This window comes from Paramisgurnus dabryanus, chromosome 16 (genome assembly GCF_030506205.2).
Source record: "Paramisgurnus dabryanus chromosome 16, PD_genome_1.1, whole genome shotgun sequence".
NCBI lineage: Eukaryota > Metazoa > Chordata > Actinopteri > Cypriniformes > Cobitidae > Paramisgurnus > Paramisgurnus dabryanus.
Window position 1 is genome coordinate 15,401,179 of NC_133352.1, and position 20,196 is coordinate 15,421,374.

General features: G+C 39.3%; 1 protein-coding gene across 2 annotated transcripts in view; it reads left to right on the forward strand.

The window, feature by feature from the left end:
• The window catches only part of ppargc1b (peroxisome proliferator-activated receptor gamma, coactivator 1 beta), a 53,781-nt gene that overhangs the window by 19,856 nt on the left and 13,729 nt on the right, over window positions 1-20,196 (forward strand). For both annotated transcript variants that reach the window (XR_012335251.1, XM_065266645.2), the window contains exons 2-4: window positions 13,673-13,858; window positions 14,102-14,296; window positions 19,002-19,124. Coding sequence is in view for 1 of the 2 variants with exons in the window: in XM_065266645.2 (XP_065122717.1) it covers window positions 13,673-13,858; window positions 14,102-14,296; window positions 19,002-19,124 (504 nt within the window). In the remaining variant the exon portion in view is untranslated. The remainder of the gene's footprint in view (window positions 1-13,672; window positions 13,859-14,101; window positions 14,297-19,001; window positions 19,125-20,196) is intronic.

Here is a 20,196-nt window from a genome sequence, read left to right on the forward strand (position 1 = left end):
TTGGCATCAGGACACTATAGTTTCTCAGCAACAAGTTAAAGCATCAGAAGCTAAATACATAAAGCATCATTAAGTTACTATGAGACAATGAATGGGTCAAGCAACTCGTCACGCTACAGTGCAACAAAGCCATCCAAACGTAAAACCTCCTTAGAGCTTGTTTTTTTTTTCATTTGGTGACCTTTGGGTATTTATATCCTGACTTCACTTCCATTTAGATACAGATATGTATATATTTGGTATCGATATGTGCACTTGAGGTACTAATATGCACTCTTTAATCACAAATACGTACTTATAGTTTTTAAAAAGGTACTGCCCCAGTGGCAGCTTTTGTACTTTTATACTGACAGTGTAGACCACACGGCACAAATGAATGAATGAAAGGACTTTGTTTCCCGTTTGAAAGCCCAGTCTCACATTAACTGAGCCCATTAGGAGCTACATACTATATTAAACATACTTTTTATTATGCCCAAGTGGTGCACAATACATTAAAGGTTGTGCTGTGTAAAACACACACACACATGCAGTCAGTCACCGCAGAACCAGTCTGTATTATTAATGGGTACTGCTACATGAGGAGATTGCTTAGTATGATACTGACCAGGATAGACTTTAAAATGTGGTTAGTGGGGTTTAGCACTTGAAGTGGCAAAATAGGCAATAGATTTTAGGGAAATGTGTTATCCTTCGCAGGAGATCCAGGTATTTGCACCAAACCATCCTGACCTTATAAAGGAAGAAAGGATGCTGAGACACATATGCAGGCTGTCAGGGAATACAAAGTTCAAATCTGATGAAAGAGTTGCCTACCAACAGCCTGGCATCAGGGTAATGTCTTGCAGCCAGTGCTTGACATTAACACCCGCCAAGTCATGGAGGGTAACACAGCCAATCCCACTAGCCACTTTGGCGAGTTAAATTGTAATTTTTTTTATTGAAGTTTTCATAAAAGTCACGTGAAATGATAAACATTGCACAGTGAGACACTACGAAACATATTGTACACTCATTAACATATTGTATTGTTTACCCTAAAGATTTGCATCCCTGGCCTTGAAACACAAATTCAAACAAAATATTAGAATGAAAATAGCAAAGATAAAATGATCGGCACAATATTATACTAATGACCCAAGAAATGTGGAGAAGCAAAAGGGATTGTCTTGGTGGGCTGCCAAGAGACGAATTAATAACATTTTGTCAAAGGGAGCAATTTATTCATTTGGAAATAATGTGGCTTTGAATTGTCATGGTTGAGCACACGTAGTATGAATCCAATCTACTCATGTAGTGACACTGCCAAATAAGTTTACACGAATAAGATGGTGTCAATACCCATCATATACATAAAATCATCCTACAAAATGTGCAGGATTTCACATTTTGTAAAAAATAACATTGATATCTTTAATAATAATAAATGTTTGGCTTTATAAATATTCCCCACACAATTTCTTAAATTTGCTGATGTTACCCAATCAATCCAATCAATTTCTAGTGGTAGAGATCGAATATTTTTTTGTGTTAAATATCACCTTTCATTGAAAAATGCATCAAATTATGAAAGTAAAATGGATAGCAAATGCTATTTCATGTTGGTTGCAACCACAAGGTCAAGGCTCTTCATAAAAAAAATTTCTATAAACTGCAACATATAGTTTTGAAAGCCTCTAGGAAACCGATTAACCCTGTGCCATAACAGAGGTCTAAATTTTATTCCTAGTAAACGCATTTAGACTTCAAAATTCATAAAGTTGTCATAAACTTTGGTTGAACACAGAGCTTATTTTTTGCAATTATACAAAAGTCAATAGGAAAAATTAATGGGCTTTTTAGTGAGGAAACCAGTGTCGGATTGGCTGATTGGCTGCATTCTATAAATTACTTGTTAGGATCCTGCCATAGAGTCTTGTTTTATATTTATGTTTTATTATGGTGGCAGGGTTCTGACAGCCTCATGTTCTATGTGGAGGCTCATGGCCTTGTATATTGGGTCATGTGCCTCTGGTGTCTCGTCTCTTGTCTCCGCCCCCCTGTTCTCCCTGTTCATTATTTAATCATTAGTTCATTACCTCACCTGTTTTCCCCTTGTTATCCTGTTTAGTTTTTCATATTTAATGCCCTTGTGTTCTTAGTCCTTTGCAAATTCGTTTTTTTTTTCACTCATGTGTTATCTTGTATAGTGTTTGTACCTTTGTCAAGTTTAGTCTAAGTCATCTGTTAGTATTTCGTGTTTTGTGTACATGAACATGATGGAATATCATACATCTCGTAATTTAGGCGAAAAAGACTTAACCAAATTCAATGTTATTTGGCTAGAAGTGGGTTACTCATATATATCGGGTCTATAGTTATCCTAGACAGTGAAATGATGGCTATTGCTTACTTGGAGGTCCAAATACTGGACTCTTGCCACCAATCAAACACCTGCAATCCTAAGAGCATCGCTACCTCTTAGCATGTGGCACCAAATTGGTACAATTTCCACCCTAACCATTATTGTAATCAATGAAGCATCAATTTTTGATAACTTTACCATCCATAACAAACCAACAAGAAAGAGCATGTGAAGGATAAACCACAATCAGCCCACATTTCATGTCAGAACATCACATACTTACAATCTCAGTCTGTGTCTGAAGCAGTGGCTTAAAGATGAGGCCCGGCAGATGGCTTTGCCTTCTGTTTGAGCATTAGCAATTCAGAGTGAGTCATCTCCCAGCTTCAAAACCAATGCAGAGACGTCCCGTGGACCATTCAAGATTTGCCTGAAGACTTTATGCAGCACTGCTGACTCAGAATGTCACAGGAGAGGCACAAGGTTAAACAAGCTATTGCCTCATTGGATTGAATGGGAATAGAATGGATGCAGTTGCCAGGGAGGCTTTTATGAAAGGTCACTTGTTGGTGTCATAGTGAAGAATGGGTCAGTGTTGATGAGTGTAATAACAACATTGAACTTTAAGCCATTTTTTGGGCATGTGTGCTCTTTGATGGCTCAAAATGCACTCGAAGAGGTCAATAATTTAATTGTGGTTAGCGGCGTTTGTCCTTCTGTATCTTTTTCTATACGGCTTCCCACATTAGATCACTGTCGTGCGAGACTTGAACAGCTGTGCGTGAGCACTGTCCTTTTGACCATTGGATGCAAGACGCAAAGGTCACCTCGGCATTTTAGTCTATTCTTGGGTTTCAAAACAAACCTCGTGCTTGCAAAGCGACCCCTTAAAATAGATATGAGAATATTCTTTACCTCTGTTTAACAGCCAGCATTCAAATGGCAAAAAGAGAAACTAAAGATCAAGATTAATGGCGGTGGCCGTGACATTCTCCCCAACAATGTTTTCAGCGGTCCACCATTTTTCCTTTATACTGTTTGAATACCCATCATGCTGTGCTTGGTTTTTTAGCTTTTACTTTCTTGTTTCATCTCATTGGAACGTTCTCCTAAGGGACAGCTGGAAAGCAACCACAAGAACACTGCAGCAGAATTTCCATATTTAGTCTTAGAGATGCACGTCGATGGTGCGGTCTGAAGAAGAATCGGTTGTACCAAGACAGAGCCTTAGGCAAAGATCTAACAATGTGATTGCTGTTTATAATGAACCAAAGTACTTGATGCTGCATGCACGTTTATGTACACGCTTTGAAATAGACACTCTTGATCTATTTAAAACTGCTGCATGGTGTCCTTCATCATGTCAAGGCACATGCTTCTGTTTCCAGGATTTGGGCCCCCACTTGTGGTTGATAACCAGGGTGGGGATATTGATTGCCCTGGCTCATGACCTTTGCAACAGATGGAAACAGGATGGTTGTAATCCTATTGCCCCGATCCTGTTGAAAAACACCTTCCATGCTTTATCGGTCGTGAATAGAGTCACTGCAGAACTGAACGATATACTGCAGCTGGCCACCGTGAGACCTACTTGAGGGTATTCAGGAGTTGAAACATGCATCACAGAGCACAACTCAAGGACAGCCAAGCCTCAGGTTAACTTTACTCCCTGTGCAGGAGAATGGTCAATCCAGTCATCTCCTAATATTCCTAACGTTGCCCTAACGCTCAAACAAAGTGAGCAAGAAAAGCATTTTGATTTAATTACAGCCATCCCCGTCTAAGAGCTCAGACACTGAATGCTCCGGTGAATTAGAAAGAAGCTGGGTTGATGCCATCTTCCTCAGGCATCGTGATCCATCTGCGACCACCTACGTCTGAAAGGCTAGTTTTGCATCTCATTTTCCTTGCACTATTTTTACTCGTGCATTTTCATTTCGGCTTCCCCTGTCTGGTGTAATTTACTCTAATGTGGGTACACGTTAAACTTAGAGCTGGATTTACTAACAGCTTGTGCACGCAGTTAAAAATTTGCGCTGTGGACATGGTTGTTTTTACGACTGACCGTATTGCGTATGCATTTGTAGGAGTTTCCTTTTTATACACAACATTTATGGGAAGTGAGTATTAAAATTACGCAATTTACTTAGGTTTGCGCTCATCAATTTTACTGGTATTTGCGCCATTTTTTAACACCAAAAAAACTTAAACCTTATGCTAGTTTCTGCTGCTCTTGGTAGATCACGTTGGTCATTATGGAAATTAGCTTTGTCAGTGAATCACCTGCAGAAATTTCTACTCCCATTTGTGTTTGTTTTTAATTGTGCTCTTACGCTAATACACGTTTAATAAATCTTGCCTTTAAGCTAGAAGTATATACCCGTTTTTGCACGCGTCATTAGAATTGTATGAATGCACTGTACGCGCACCACTGGATTATGTAACCATATGATGTAGCTTGAGAGATGCATTGCATTTTATCGCAATGCGCATGCGACAAACGTCTGTGTACACACACAAGTCAAATAAACTATGTTTTATAACTAGCAGCATAACTATGTCTCCTGGCTTTATCGTTAAAATAGTCACTTTTAAAGGGACATTCCACTTTTTTTGAAAATATGCTCATTTTCCAGCTCCCCTAGAGTTAAACATTTGATTTTTACAGTTTTGGAATCCATTCAGCTGATCTCCGGGTCTGGCGCTAGCACTTTTAGCATAGCTTAGCACAATCCATTGAATCTGATTAGACCATTAGCATCGCGATAAAATATCACTACGCATGCTGCCGCCATGTTACAGCAGCAAAGTCCTTCATTGTTACGCCAGTTTGAGTATTTTAAGCGCAATGCTGATGGTCTAATCAGATTAAATGGATTGTGCTAAACTTAAACAATGCTAAAAGTGCTAGCGCCAGACCTGGAGATTAGCTGAATGGATTTCACAACGGTAAAAATCAAATGTTTAACTCTAGGGGAGCTGGAAATGAGTCCTTTTAAAGCTGTTTAAATCTTTCATGGATGGTCAAATGAAATTGAACTGACATTAGATGCAGAATTGTACCCGATATCTCAAATTATAATTATTACTTTAATTGCTAATTGGTTTCAAGGTATGTAGACAATTTTAGACACTTTTTAGACCCTTAACTTCTTACACCCTGAAGCTATTTTGGGGATTTTTGCCTGGATTTGGCCTACCCAATTTCAAAAGCATCCCATACCCACATGCAGAGGTTTACATACAAAAGTTTGGTATCATTTTACAGAAAACCCTTTGAAATTACATAAAACACTGTTAAAAGTGCTCAACATGGTTGTATGTGATATCAGTCCTCTAATAAACACAAAAATAAATAGGCGCTTTTTGATGTTTTTTTCTAAAGTTTTTATTTGAAAGTATATAACTCTGGCCCTGGGTATCTCAGGTCCCTGCAGACAGTTTTGTTTGATTCCAGCAATTGTCAGCTTACAGAGGAAAAAGGAATTTTTTCTCTATCATAATCTATGCAAAAGTTATTTTACTCCAACTGAAGGGAGGAATAATACCCTTTTTGTATACAATTTCTGCCTAAAAACATTTGAAGTGTCCCCATAACCACATACAGTGGAATAAATGCAATTTCTTTATATCATTTTAAAGAAAACCCTTTGAAGTTACATAAAAAGCTGCTGTTTGTGACAAATATTGTTATTTATGTTGTTTTTCATATGATGAAACACCAAATTTTCTTTTTTATGTTGAAAATACTGTCTTTGATAGTGTATAACTCTGGTTCTGGGTGCTCTAGCAGACTGCAGACAGTTCTGGTTGTTACCAGCAGCAGACAGTAAACACCCAAAAAAAGAATGAACTCTTTAGCATGTCGCATTCAAAAGATATTCTTATTTTACTAAAGGGTGTGAAAATACATTTTTCATATAAATATGAATTTTTTGTTTTGCACATATAATAAATAGCAAGGGATTATATATGCACACAACCAAAGAAAATGCTGTGAATGGACTCATTGTTTAGAGTAGGACCTAAAATAAAAGATGGTGTATCATTTGTGGCTATCTGTGCTATCTGAGGCAGTCCACACTCAAGTTTCCCATATGTTTACAAAAGACCATTTTTTACCTTATTATTCATTCGATGATTGTTGGATATGTGTTGATATTAGAACAAAAATAACACTGTAGCCTTATTCCTGAGAGTGAGAGCTTTCATTTGATATAAGACTTGCCCATGTTTGTCATTTTTGAAAAATATGAAATATGTAAATATTAAATGATATAATAAAATATTGGGGGGGTGATAGTGTAAATTAAGTGTAAATAACTTTCTTACAGTAAAAGATATGTCAAAGTGATGCATATCTGCAGAAAGTAGAGACTCTAAGCTTTCAAACAGTATCTCATATGTGTTACTGGGGTCCATGACGGAGCATCAAAGATTAAAAGAATATTTTATATTAAGTCAAAATACGAAATTCTGGACCCGGGACAGGGTCCTCAGGGTTGAAGAGGTTAACCAATTCATTTGAACACCCTTACATCTATTTGTATTAAATAACGTTTCTTATGTTTAGCTGAACTCAAAACCAGTCTAGTTATACAGCTCGTACAGTTACTGTAAGACAGTTAAGTCGACTAGTTGTACAGGCCATCCACTACTGCGCAGTTTATTGATATGTATATTTGCGCTCTCGAGAGTACCGTTGTACCATATTTTACCTTGACATCTAGATGAAAGTCAGCTGGTAATTTGGGGTAAAGTTGCATAAGATACTTCTCTCCGGTTTGAATTACCTAAGATACCGCTGCCTGGTTTCTGCCTGGAAACAGTGCTCGCATTGTCCTGTAACCCCCCTCGCGTACAGTCGTGACTGCAGGTAAAATTACCTCAGTCTGAGGAACATCAGACCCCCGCTGGTGATAATAAGGGGTTACGCACCTACACTCCAGTGACTTGTGCACTGAATTACACAGAAAATGTGACACCAGTCAACAACCTTATACAAGGCTTTGAAATCGGAGACGAGCGCTCTCATTGTGTCATGGAAACAGATCCAGCTTAGAAGCAGAGAGAAGTGCTGACTAGCTTTTGGATCTTTTGATGAGATCTTAGTTTTTAGTTTTTGAGACGTGCATTGACTTCTAATTCGTTTTACCATATGCATCTATGCTGGCGTGCATATTGAACTGTGGGTGACCTTGTTTTTTAAGCTGGGGATTACGTTCCTGTTAGTAACAGCAGTTAGGACAAGGATATTTTATGTGCGTATGCAATTAAATGTATGATTGCACATTGTTTAATGATATCATATTACATGAATTGTGGTTGGAGGTGGGCACAAGTGTGTGGTGCAGTAGACAAGTTGATGACAGGATGATATAAAACCTATTTTACAGCACAGCAGAAGGTCAGTTATTAAACTGTTGCCCTTCATATTTTCTCACAGAGCTCACAACAAGCATGGTATTTTAAATATAATTGTTTTTCTGAAATGTCAATCACATTTTTTGTGCTCTTTTTCGTTTGCATTGTTTAGAAAACAGATTCATCCCTCAAAGATTTGACGGGCATCGAGATGCTGCCGATCTGTCGTGATCACAAGAGCAAATTTCCTAAGCATGAGACTGGCTACAAATTACACAGTTACTGAGATTTTCTGTTAAGTGTTTCCCATTGTCACCCACTGTCTGTGATGACTTTATGGAGGATGAATCTTGGCAGCAGCTTCGTCCAACCAAAACAACTACAGTATTTTTAGATCAGTGGCTGAATGAATTAGACATCATTGCTGATATTCAGGCAGAAAATTGGCAATAAGTTGTTATGCACTAACAGCCTCCTTACATTATGGCCAATGCGAGCATCCATTCTTCATAAATGTAGTATTTTTTGTTTCAGACACATAATTGATTCGCTACAGCATCATCATATTAAATGTCTTGAGTCCTTTTGAATGCCTCTTTTAGCTCATCTCAGGAGATCATATTAATTAAAAAGATGTTATGAATAATATGTTATCAATTATGATTAACGTGGCTCTGTCATTCAACGAATGTCCATAACACCTGGGGCCTGCATAGACCAGGATTCGATTATAGTGAACCGGGCACAAAAGACTAAAGTCTAAATATATCTCGAAGAACAGTGACATATCAGTGTCGCTAGCTTTTTGGACGTAAACACCCATCTTGACCAACTTTATCAATTCTGTCACGGTGACCTTAGGAAATCTTTCTAAAGAAAAGCTTTTTGGTACTACTACTAAAAATCGCACTAATTTTTTTTATTAACCCTTGTGACGTTTGGCCTTTCCTAGGGCTCCCTATTACACTTCTAAATCTTGTTAGGGACTTACAAACAGGTCTTAGTGTCTGCGGATTATCAAGTAATGTCTGTTGAGAATAATTAGACTGAAATAATGACCAGCATTTCCTGAATAACACATGTGACAGAGACATCATTGTTTGATTACAGAGCAAGAAAGCAAACATGTTTAGAAACTTGATTATCACGGCTCATCGTTTAAATGTAAACTTCTTAAATGTAAAAAATAAAAGATTGATAAATGCATTTAAACATATGCTCTGAATTGCATTCTGTATTAAACTACTGGAAATTTTAAGCCTGTTTACTATTTCACATGCGAATCTAAAATCACAACTGAACCGGCAGTCCGTCAGAGTCTCGTCTTTAAGCGCTGAATCCGCTTTCTTATCAGATCTCATTACTGTCCTACCTGACAGAAGCAGGGTCGCTTTCGAGGGCACGAGCTCTCAGACATCCTGCATAATAGCGTCTCACTTAGACCTGTGCCGTTGTCCTTGGTTCGCACTTGATATCCGTCTCAGCCTAGACCGAGTTTGATGGCTAATCTGGAAAAAAAAAGACGGATTAAAATTGGGTTCAGTGAATGGTTGCATCTTAAAGGGATAGTTCACCCAAAAATGAAAATTTTGTCATTATTATTTATTTCCCCACAAATTGTTCCAAACCAGTATAAATTAATTGTTTCTGCTTAACATAAACAAAGATATAAAAAAAACAGATCTGGGGCACCATTGACTTCCATAGGATTGTTTTTTACTTCTATAGTCAAAGTCAATAGTGCCCCAAATCTGCTTGGTTACAAACATTTTTCAAAATATCTTTATTTTTGTGGAGCACAAGGTTTGGTTTATACAGTTTTGAAGCAAGTAGAGTAAATAAGTAAATGTTTTTACTATCCATTTACGATGCAATATAATAATAATATCTAAATAGTTGTCTTAATCTATATCTAGATTAATGTCATTTTAAGTGGAGCCTTTTATGGACTTCATTCAGCATTTTTGATTGCATCGGCTATCGTAAGTTGCGATTGCGAAACTTGCATTTTGACCAGGAAGTCTAAGAGTATGAGGAAATTTACTACATGGGAATTAGCAATGTCGAAAGGATGAATGGGTTCAATAAACACTGGATTTAAAGGGCAAGGCTTGTTAGGCAAGAAAGATAAAGGTGGCCTGCTGGGATAGTGAAGTTCTTCATCTGCTTTGCAATACCAAGGTGGTCACTTTCATGAAAAATACTCCGCCAATGAGGTGTCATGAATTGGTCATATATTATCAGTTTAACTGTTACGAAGGAATCATTGTTTGACTGTACGTGAGTGTCCCAGATCTTCCTTTAACTGCCCTACTTCTACCGTTCGGCCTTTAATTCGACTTTTATGTAAGGGCCTTAGCGGAGAGCCCCTCTGAAGCCTACATACAAAGAGCTAATTTAATCGCTCCTGTTTCAATTGAGCTAGGCGGTGGGACGTGCCACCAATTTAGGTCTTATTCAGTTAAAACTCGGACGGTAGTGTGTTTGTTTTCTGTGGTCTAACATCTTTATTTAATTTGCCATTATCTAAGCAAAGGGTCAGGGAAAATCGACAGGATGCACAATCCATCTCATGAATTCATTGCTTGTGGAAAGATGGCTGGCTGCACGTGATCTGCGTTGCTCTTCGAATGAGTGCAACAAGATCCTTCCTGTTTGGAGCCGGCTAGCTACTACGCCTAAGCTTTTTATGGATTGAGTTGTGATGGAAAACTATTTAGTAGTTTAGGCAGGTCGTGTCTCTAAGGGCCGCATGTGTTCATGTTTTTCGGTGGGGGGGGCATATGAGAGAGGCACTAGTCCCATTTGCATTTGGCATGGCCTGCATTTAATTCCGGGCCCGTCACAAGCAGCTTGTGTAAGAGCCAGTCATGAGACTAAGGATAACGGCTATATATAACAAATCTTAGATAGCAGTTGGCTCAAAGGGGACAGGACACCCAGATAAGAGCCTATTAACTTAAGTGCAAAGAATGAACGAGTAACTGGTAAATTGTCCTATAAAAGATGTGAAACTATAACTGAGGATAATTAAATAATTACAATAGTGAGATTGAATGATGTACATGTTTTGAATACATAATTTTACATTTATACAAATAATGACCCCTACCTGTCAATGGGGTGTTACCCTTTTAAAAAATACACCTTTGCAACTCAAGAGTGCATAGTAGTACCTCAAAGGTATGTATTGGGACCTTTCTTAAAGGGTACTGCGCAATTGACAGCTTGGGACCATTTTTGACCATTTTGACTGATAGGGTACATTATGTTTTTATATGAATTTAGATTAATTAACTTCTCTTCATACATAAATATATTGTATACTTTTTGCAGTGGTTCTTCATTTAGGATGCCGCCCCTTGCTTGAGATGCCCGCAACGCAGTCCATATTATTGGACTCCATATAAATGTTTTTTTTTTTAAAGAATGCATATTTTTGAGGATTAGTGTATAGGTAAACCCAAAACCAGGCTTTCTTGAGAGATTAGTCCACCTGGCTGTTTCTAGAAAAATGTGGTTCCTCATATCCCCAGTCCAGTGAGTCTTTCAGATGGCGCTCAAACTTATAAAGGTCAAACTTTTCTTTGTTTTCCACATCGTCCTCTAGTTCTCCTTAAATGCGTTTATTAAATTCCCTAGATACCTTGAAAATATGTCCGTACTGTCATAAGTGGGGATCTTAGTGAAAAAACTTGACAAGCTCAGTGTAGAGCTGATGCAATACTGTTACGGGGTTGTTTTAGGCGTTATCATGCTGTGCCCTTGGACTCGGTCTAACTATGCCTACTCCATACGTCAAATACATATGCAAACTTACACATTTCTCAGCATGATTTATATTTTAAATGACCTTTCTTGTTATGAGAGATGTGCCGAACAGTTTTTTAAATGTGCCAAAAGGTCATTCTTGACTGCGCAGATAGGAGATTAGTCTTACTGCTTTAGTCTTGAGTAGGTCAGCTTCGCTCATTAACTTCTGATCATTTAACAGCGCTGACTGGTTTGACGTTTCTTTTCTGTGCATTGAACGTCATCCACTTAAATATTGTCGCGAGGTCCAGACACAGAAGAAGGTGAACCGATGGCTTTATCAGCATGTGAATTTGGTAGAGGATTCCAGCACGTGTAAACATTTCTGCCTCTCTCATCTCTGAAGCACGCACAGCTGATAAGAGGCCACGCATGCGCAGAGAAACGACACGCTTTCGTCTCACATTCATTTTTGCCGTCACAGCACGCGTGCTGCGCTGATGACCTTAAACCTTCAGAGCCCAAGGAGGTTTTTATTGATTGATATTGAGACTCTCCATAACACAGAAAAAGAGAGCTGGAGAGACACGAGTGCAGAGAATGTAAAGGTTGGGGAGAAGATTGATTAGCTGAGGTTCTTGTGCTATTGGGGAGGGGTTTCAAAGGATGGAGATGACTCAGTATCACGTGACGGGGATGTGGAGAGAGTGCTAAGCGTGTGTGTTTGCATGCGGCGCGTGCCGGTGACGAGCACCTGCATCATATTTGCATCGATGCATGCATAAATACACACGCACAGCATGTTCAGGGCACCCCAAATAAATAGTGCTGCCTGTTCTTTTCTAAATAGCATTAGTTCATATATGAAAAAAAAAAATGCCTCGGGCAGTAGTGGAGTAAGTGGCACAAATGAATTGTGACATTAATAAAACTCCTAAACATTCTGGCAATCCAGAGAAACCTAATGGGCAAATAAAAAGCATATTAAAATCATCACAATGTCTGTGGTGTTTAATATATGAATCATTGTGAATGTATTTTGAACATGAAATATATCATCAGCCCTAATGTTGCCTCATTTATCCGACAGCAGGTTTAACATAAAAGTCTTTTTGCGCCAATATAGCTTAGTGAGCCGCGAGATTAAAGCACCACAAATATAATAAGATCGAGTTCAAATGCTGCAGAGGTAAAACATGTGACCTCATTTCCCCAAAGCTCCACAGATGCTGATAGGTGCTTCATACCCTACTGAAAAATCCAGCAAAGACCAGCATAAGCGGGTTTTAGCTGGTATTGCTAGTGTAGCAAGCTGTGTTTTGGTCACTTTTTAAGCTGGTCTTTTTTAAGCTGGACTAAAACCAGCTACTCCCACCTTAAACCAGCAAAAACCAGCTACCAGTTTATTCTGGATTTTTCAGTAGGGTAGTGTCTCTCTTTGTAAAACTTTGTGAGCATTTTGTCACGTAGACGTTAATGGTGTCACTTCTAGCATGAGGAAATAAAGAGAACCGAAAAAACACAATCATCAGCTTAGTGAAACAGAGAGGACTGGTTTATTTCAAGCAGTCATCAAAAATGCATCGCAGCAGCCCTGTTGAATATTCATGCTGAGGCCTCCTGCAAACCGAGGTAGCATTGCAGCAGGTGTCCTGCAGGTATCCTCTCCGCAAACAGACGTGCACGGGTGGGGCTGGGCCGGCTAGCCGAATGATCCGAGCGCAAAATGCAAAGCCCCATCGCTCACATGGAGATATTAAAGCATGTGTGGTTTTCTGCTCTACCCCTGGGGTTTAGACCACTTCCCTTCTCACAGTACTTATTGACACTGAGACACACACATGCAATGCTTCTCAGTCTCTTTCACACACACAAACTTTCTCTCCGCTCACTCGCACAGTGTAGGCATGTGCAAAACCACACATTTTTTTAAATCGACTGATCTGTGAATTTGCCTGAGACAATGCTCAGATAGTACGTCTTAAGGGGGTAATAATCTGTTTCAAAGAGACTAGACGGAGCGCCATCAGTCGACATCAGTAATTGACTAGTTGACCATGATGTCATCATGTCGCATAAAACATCTCTGTTGCAAAACTAAAGATTAAGATCTTCACAGTCGCAGCCTTTTTATGGATTCCCCATGGATGTTTACTGAGAGCATCCTTCCTCTGATGTCGACCTCTAACGTTACTATTTTTTCTTTCTCAGTTTGGGGAAGAGGAGGTCTCCTCAGGCCGCCTAGATGCTGACTTCCCCGACTTCGACCTCTCGCAGCTGGACGCCAGCGACTTTGATTCGGTGAACTGCCTGGGCGAGCTGCCTTGGTGCAATGAGCAATCAGACCAATCCCCTCCCTCCATACAGTACAGCGCTGGAGACCCAGAGCTATTTGAGGTGGGAACCATCATCTCTCTCTACTTCCTCACTGATGTCACCAATTCGGAGGTGTTACTAGATAAAAAGTTCATCATGAGCCAAGTTCAAGAAATCTGTTACAGTGGGTAATTGTAGATAAGATGACATGAATAAATCAGGATCGAAATTGGCCTCCTCTGTGTCCCATTTCCCCCACTGTTTTGGTTTGCTCATAATAATGGTGACTGTATTCAACAGCGTTTCTGTCGTCTGTTCCTTCAGGAAGAAAATGCAGCGCTGCTCGCTGCGCTCACAGACAGCCTGGACGGCATTGTAGAGGATGGAGTCGGGGGTCTGTCTGTGTTCCCTTCGCTGGGGGAAGACCCTGATGAGGGCGAAGAGGACGAAGACGACTTCGATTTGGACAGTGAGCCCCTCACTGGCTCACTGAGCCCAGAGACAGAAGACCCGTCTCTAGTAAGAACCCTTCCTTCCTGTTTAAGGTGGATTTGGATGGGCCTCAGTCTACCCCACAGCATGGGTATGATAGGCAACACAGGTCTGAATTTTTCTCATTTTGGGCTCATTTTCGATTCTCTTTAACAAGAATCCTCTTCACACGCAGGGATATGGAACGTGGCCACTATGGACGTCTAGTCCTGTATGTTCCCAAACAGCCCACTGCTTTTTCTTTTCTCTCTCACCCTTACAAAAAAGTACTGACTGTACCACTGTACAGTCATAGTATCAGTACTACGGTACTGTAGTGTTACCATATTTATTTAGCATGGTATTTACATAAGGAATACATCATTATTAGTGTCTTGCATAGTGTCAGCAGCGTGGTACCTTTTTGTAAGGGCATGCTTACATCTACTTCCCAGGTTTCTGTATTTTTCAACCCAACAGGTGACGAATGGACCTACCTAATGGATCTACAGCAGTACTCTCTCACCTTCCCTCCTGTAAAAGAACCTTCTGTATCTCTGCTTATCTCAGTTTCTCTGGTTATTCACCCTCATGTCAAGAAATGATGAATTTTATGAATTGCTCTTTTTCTCATGCAGTTACATTGAATGTCCATACAGTGTAAAAGTATCATAAAATATAGGAGGTTTCATTAGACAGACTCTGTCATCACGATTACGCACCTTGCCCAAAGTTAACTTCCGGTCTGTATTTGTTTAATGGTCTGGCTAGTGGCTAAACTGACAAATACCTTTTTGAAAATAAAATGTTTTGGTTTTAAAGACGAGGGGAGATGGCGAGCATGGGTCACCGTTGTGCTTTGTTATTGACTCTTTGCAGAAGTCTACCGGAAGTCCACTTTCATGAAAAATGCCCAATAATTTACTCACCCCCATGTCATCCAATATTTTTTTATTTTCTCAGTCGCAAAAGAAATGACATTTCAGGATTTTTCTCCATATTGTGGACTTCAGTGGGCCTTAACAGTTTGATGGTCCAAATTGCCAAATTGCCAGCTTCAAAGGGCTCTAAATGATCCCAACCGCGCCATAATGCTCTCATCTAGCCACATTTTCCACAAAAAAATAAAATATACTTTTCAACTACAACTTCTCGTCTTCAATTAACCCTTATGTATTACGTAATCAAGTTGAAAGGTCACACATGACGCAAGTGAAACGCACACGTACCGGACCATTTCAAACAATAAGCTGACACAAAAACCGTTTCTCAAAACCAAGTACGCCGAACTCGGACTTGTGTCCTTCGTAGTTCGAACTTGCAAGTTCAGACTCGGAAGAACGAACTCCTGACGCGAAATGCATTCTGGGAAACTTCGCTGTCATAAGTCCACACAAGTCTCCTCTGATGCATCCTCGATAAAATGGGCGGATCAAGAACACATCCGGGGATTTTATGTGAACTTGGGCTTGATGCGAACTTTGAATTGGAACAGTACTTGGGCCGCGACTGATGACGTTTCACAAGTCCACAAGAACACAAGAACACAAGAACGCATATTGAGAAACGGCTAAAGATATTAATTAGTGTCATTCCACAAACAAAAACGTCTGAATGGTCCTCCTTCTGCACACTTGTAAACACTGGAGCGGTAGCTTTGCATACATTATGAGCATCACAGTGCAAGGGGTGGTTGTTAAAAAGTAGACATTTTTTTGGGTGAAAATGACAATCGATTCGCTAGATAAGACCCAAATGCCTCGTTTGGGTCTTTAACCCCTTAATGGATAGAGAGGAGGAGCAGGGACCCCCAGTACATGTGTCAAATTAGGACTGTATTTACTATTATTTATTATACATACTTTGTTATTATGGTGATGTTACAAAGACACTAAAATAATAATTTTTGGCATACTACATTACATTTTAATTTATCTGAATACATTTTATTGTGGGTACGTTATGCTCTTTATTTAAAGTTTTTTTTTTTGTTATTAGCATATTATATATTATCAACATATTAGCAACATCATTTTTTGTTTGATGCCTACTTTCATTTGTCCAAAAATATTATTTTGAATTCAAACTTTATTTGGAGGACCCCCTGTAATACCACCACGGACCCCCAAGGGTCTCCGGACCCCCTGTTGAAGACCCATGGTTTAGAGCCCTTTGAATCTGCATTGAAACTGTAAACTGTTGAGGTGCATTAAAGTCCATTATATGGAGAAAAAACCTGGAATGTTTTCTTCAAAATGAAAACTGAAGTCAGAAAGACATAAACATCTTGGATGACAATTTTTATGAATTTGGGCAACAAAAGCTGTTTGTTTATGACGTTGCCGCTGAATCCGTCTATAGGACTTAGGATCTGCCCTAAGTAGTCTTTAGTCATGCAATAGCTTGCCGGATAAAGTTAAACGTAATGGGTTGAATTAAGTCCAATGTGTAAACAAACCGGTAGGATTGGCTTTGTGAACTGGATTAACTGATTCATTGGTGAGAGCCAAATTTCAGAAATTTTAGTTTCCTCATAAACTCATGAGCGTGCCAATAAGTACTTTGTAAAGATTTAAAAATATGGCACTTTTCTCAGCCAAATCGACTGAATTTAAATGACTTTGAATATAATTCACAAACGTATAGTGCGGTCCTATACTGTAATGAGATGAAAAAGAGCAACCAGTACAATTCTTCATACAGCTTTGAAAAGAGACATGAGGTTGTGTAAATAATAACATCTTTTTTAAGAAAATACTTCCTGGAACATGATGCTGCTTTCTTATCTTTTCTTCTCAGCAACCAAACCCCAACAATTTCATCTGTGTACGTTGTGAAGCCAGTTAATACAGTTATTACCCGTTCAACAGCTTCTCTGTTTCTTCTTTTACCTTTGTTTTTGGTCCACAGTTTTTATTTCCTGTAGTGCTGCAAACAATCGGTCTGCAGCCTTTATTGTAATGTAGTGGTTTTTCCTGTTTGTCATGTTCTTATGAGCAAAGACTGTTTAAACCTACAGTAACATCTGTCATACGTTCAGTGCCTTTGATCATTCAAATTGTTCTAGGATTGCATTGTTTGATGCCCTTGAAAGGCCACAGGACATAGCTTCTGCCTGTTTATAGGCTCGGTAGCAAAAAACTTCATTACAGGCTGGGGATAAAATTCTAGAAGAAATTCCTGTAGATGAGACAAATGAGAAAAAATGTGTTATGCAACTGGGAACATTTACAATGTTTTATGAGATACATTGCATTTAAAGGGATACTCCAGCCAAATATCAGAATTACTCCATGATTTATGCACCCTCATAGATACATATGTCCATAATCTTTCATACGAACACATTTGTAGATATTTTAGTAAATGTCCTTGATTTTCCAAGCTTATAATGGGAGAAAGCAGGGAACAACTTCTGACTTTGAAGCTCAATAACGTGCATTCATCCTTCAGAAAAGTAATCCACATGGCAAACTATAATAACTAGTTTAAAATATAGACAATTTTCTTACAAAATAACATCGATTACCTGCAGAAGACCTTTATTAACCCCTTAGAGCCTCATATATTACCTCTGTGAAGAATGAATGAACTTTTTGGGGGGTTAAGGTCAAAAGTTGTTCCCTGATTCCTGTTTTCTACCATTATAAAACTTGAAAAAGAGCTAAAATAACTCCAACTGAGTTCATCTGAAAGATGATGGATTGCTTGAGGGTAAGTAAATCATGGGATAATTTGATATTTGGCTGGAGCATCGCTTTAAGGGTATTTAAAGCAATATTATGTATGAAAAATGTGCCCTGAACTGTCCTTCGTCTTCCATTGGTTGGACAAACAGATAGTCCCGTTCCAGCTCATGCCATTGTTTGAGTCATTATTGCTGATTCAGACTGGAATGCTTACAAAACACAGCACATGTCATTTTCTTACTTATACTAAATGCTGCAAGTCTGAACAGATGCATTCCTGTGTTGGGTGATTTATGTAACAACGAGGAAATCTTCTAGGATTGTTTAGCTTCCTCTCCGTAGTCTGGGTATAAATTGAAGCAACTTACCCAAGATCTGCGAGCCCCCTCTGCTGGCGATGGCTTTAATTACACTTCAATCCCTAAATTGAGGCCAGTCTGGGTGCCAAACAAAAGAGCTCATTCACTCATCAGGAGCAGAGAGAGTGGAGCACATGTTTTCATGGCATAGATAGTCATTGCGTGCCAAAACAGTTTGGGCGCAAAGGCTGAAACCCTCAGCGCCCCTTTGGTTTCCTCTAGTGGACGGACCTGCCAAGTTGGCACATTAACAATCACTTAAGGGATTCAAGAGCACAGGGCTGCTTCTTGCATCTCATCCAGTGCTGGTCATTTACGAATTGATCTTATATACAATATATTTACTTCTTAATAATGTCTTACTGATGTTGTCTCCATAAATAGACACAAATGTGAGAATTATTGACATATAGTGAGAGTATAGAGCTATAAAATGTATGTATAATAGGTTAAGTTAATAAAAATGTTTGAGTTCATATTAAGAGCTCATATTACATCTTTATTGCTGTCTATGTGATTTTTCTTTCCTATGGGTTGTACAACTACTGTTTTACATGACCTGTCAGTTTAATGTTTGAAACACTTCTCAGACCTTTTTTTTGAATGTGAGACATTATATTTGATTCATTTGTTGTGTTCTTTCAATGTTTTGAATAAGTAAACCCACAGCACATTATAATCCCCCTCCTCTCATTCACCCCACAGCTAAAAAAGCTCCTGCTGTCGCCCCCTAATGTGCCTGTGAGCCTTGAGACGCACAAAAATGGCAGCGCGCATCGCCATAGCAGCAGGATTCTGCACGTCAAGCCCGCGAGGCCTGTGCTGAAGGTGAGACGCAGCTTAAACTCCGAACATGTGACACAAGAGATCCATCCCATGATAGGAAATGGAGTTAACAAACTCCGTCTGAGCGCATACACCATTCACCAGCCGTTAAAGCTGTGGTGTGTTCCCACCGCAATGCTAATGCCTAATTATCGTGCGCCGGCCTTGAGGATTTGCGCTTCAAAGCCTGTGAAACCTGTGGTTTCTCATTCACTCCCTCTGTTTTGGCACATCGCACCCCGGCTAAGGTTGCCGTTGCTTTAGAGTTGAGTTCAGCCATCTGTCATACCAAAGCAAGAGTCTCTACCCAGCCTGAAGGGCAGTGTTCACATGGAGTATGAGATTATATTAAAGAACAAGCAGTAGTTCCTTGGATACCCAATGAATATCTTGCAACTAAGCTTTGCACATTTGTCACAGTAACCTTAGAGGAGCGTGCACACTGAGAAAGACCGTACGGCACTGAGCTGTTTTAGATGGCTCGCGCATTTCGTCATTAACTTGTAAGGGTGTTACGAAAGATAGCTCGCTGCATGCCACGTAAATCACTGTCATGAGCAAATGCTTTTTACTATGACTGTTTCAAAGTAGGGTTGGGTTTGTGTAACAGTACTGAAATGGTTTGGCACACTTGGTTGGCACACATCAATAGAAAGCATTTTTTATTCAGCTTTCGGTTTATGTATATCTACCAATTAAAAGATTTTTACCCTATGACTATGGTTTTGTGGTCTAAGATCAAAATTTTGTAAGTAAACACTATATTAAAGTTTACATTTATGCATTTGGCAGACCTACAGTGCATACAGACTATACATTTTATCAGTACACTTTGTAAAATGCTGGGTTATCTTCAGCTCAGCGTTGGCTCAGAAAGGGACAAACCCAGCCGCCCGGGGTAAAATAATGCAGAAAATGTTTATATTTGACCCAACAATGGGTTAATTCAACCCAGCATAGGTTAAATGACAACGCAGCTGGTTGGGTTTGTCCGTTTTTGACCCCAACTCTGGGTTGAAAATAACCCAGCATTTTTTTGGCGTGTATGTGTGTTTCCTGGGAATCAAACGCATGA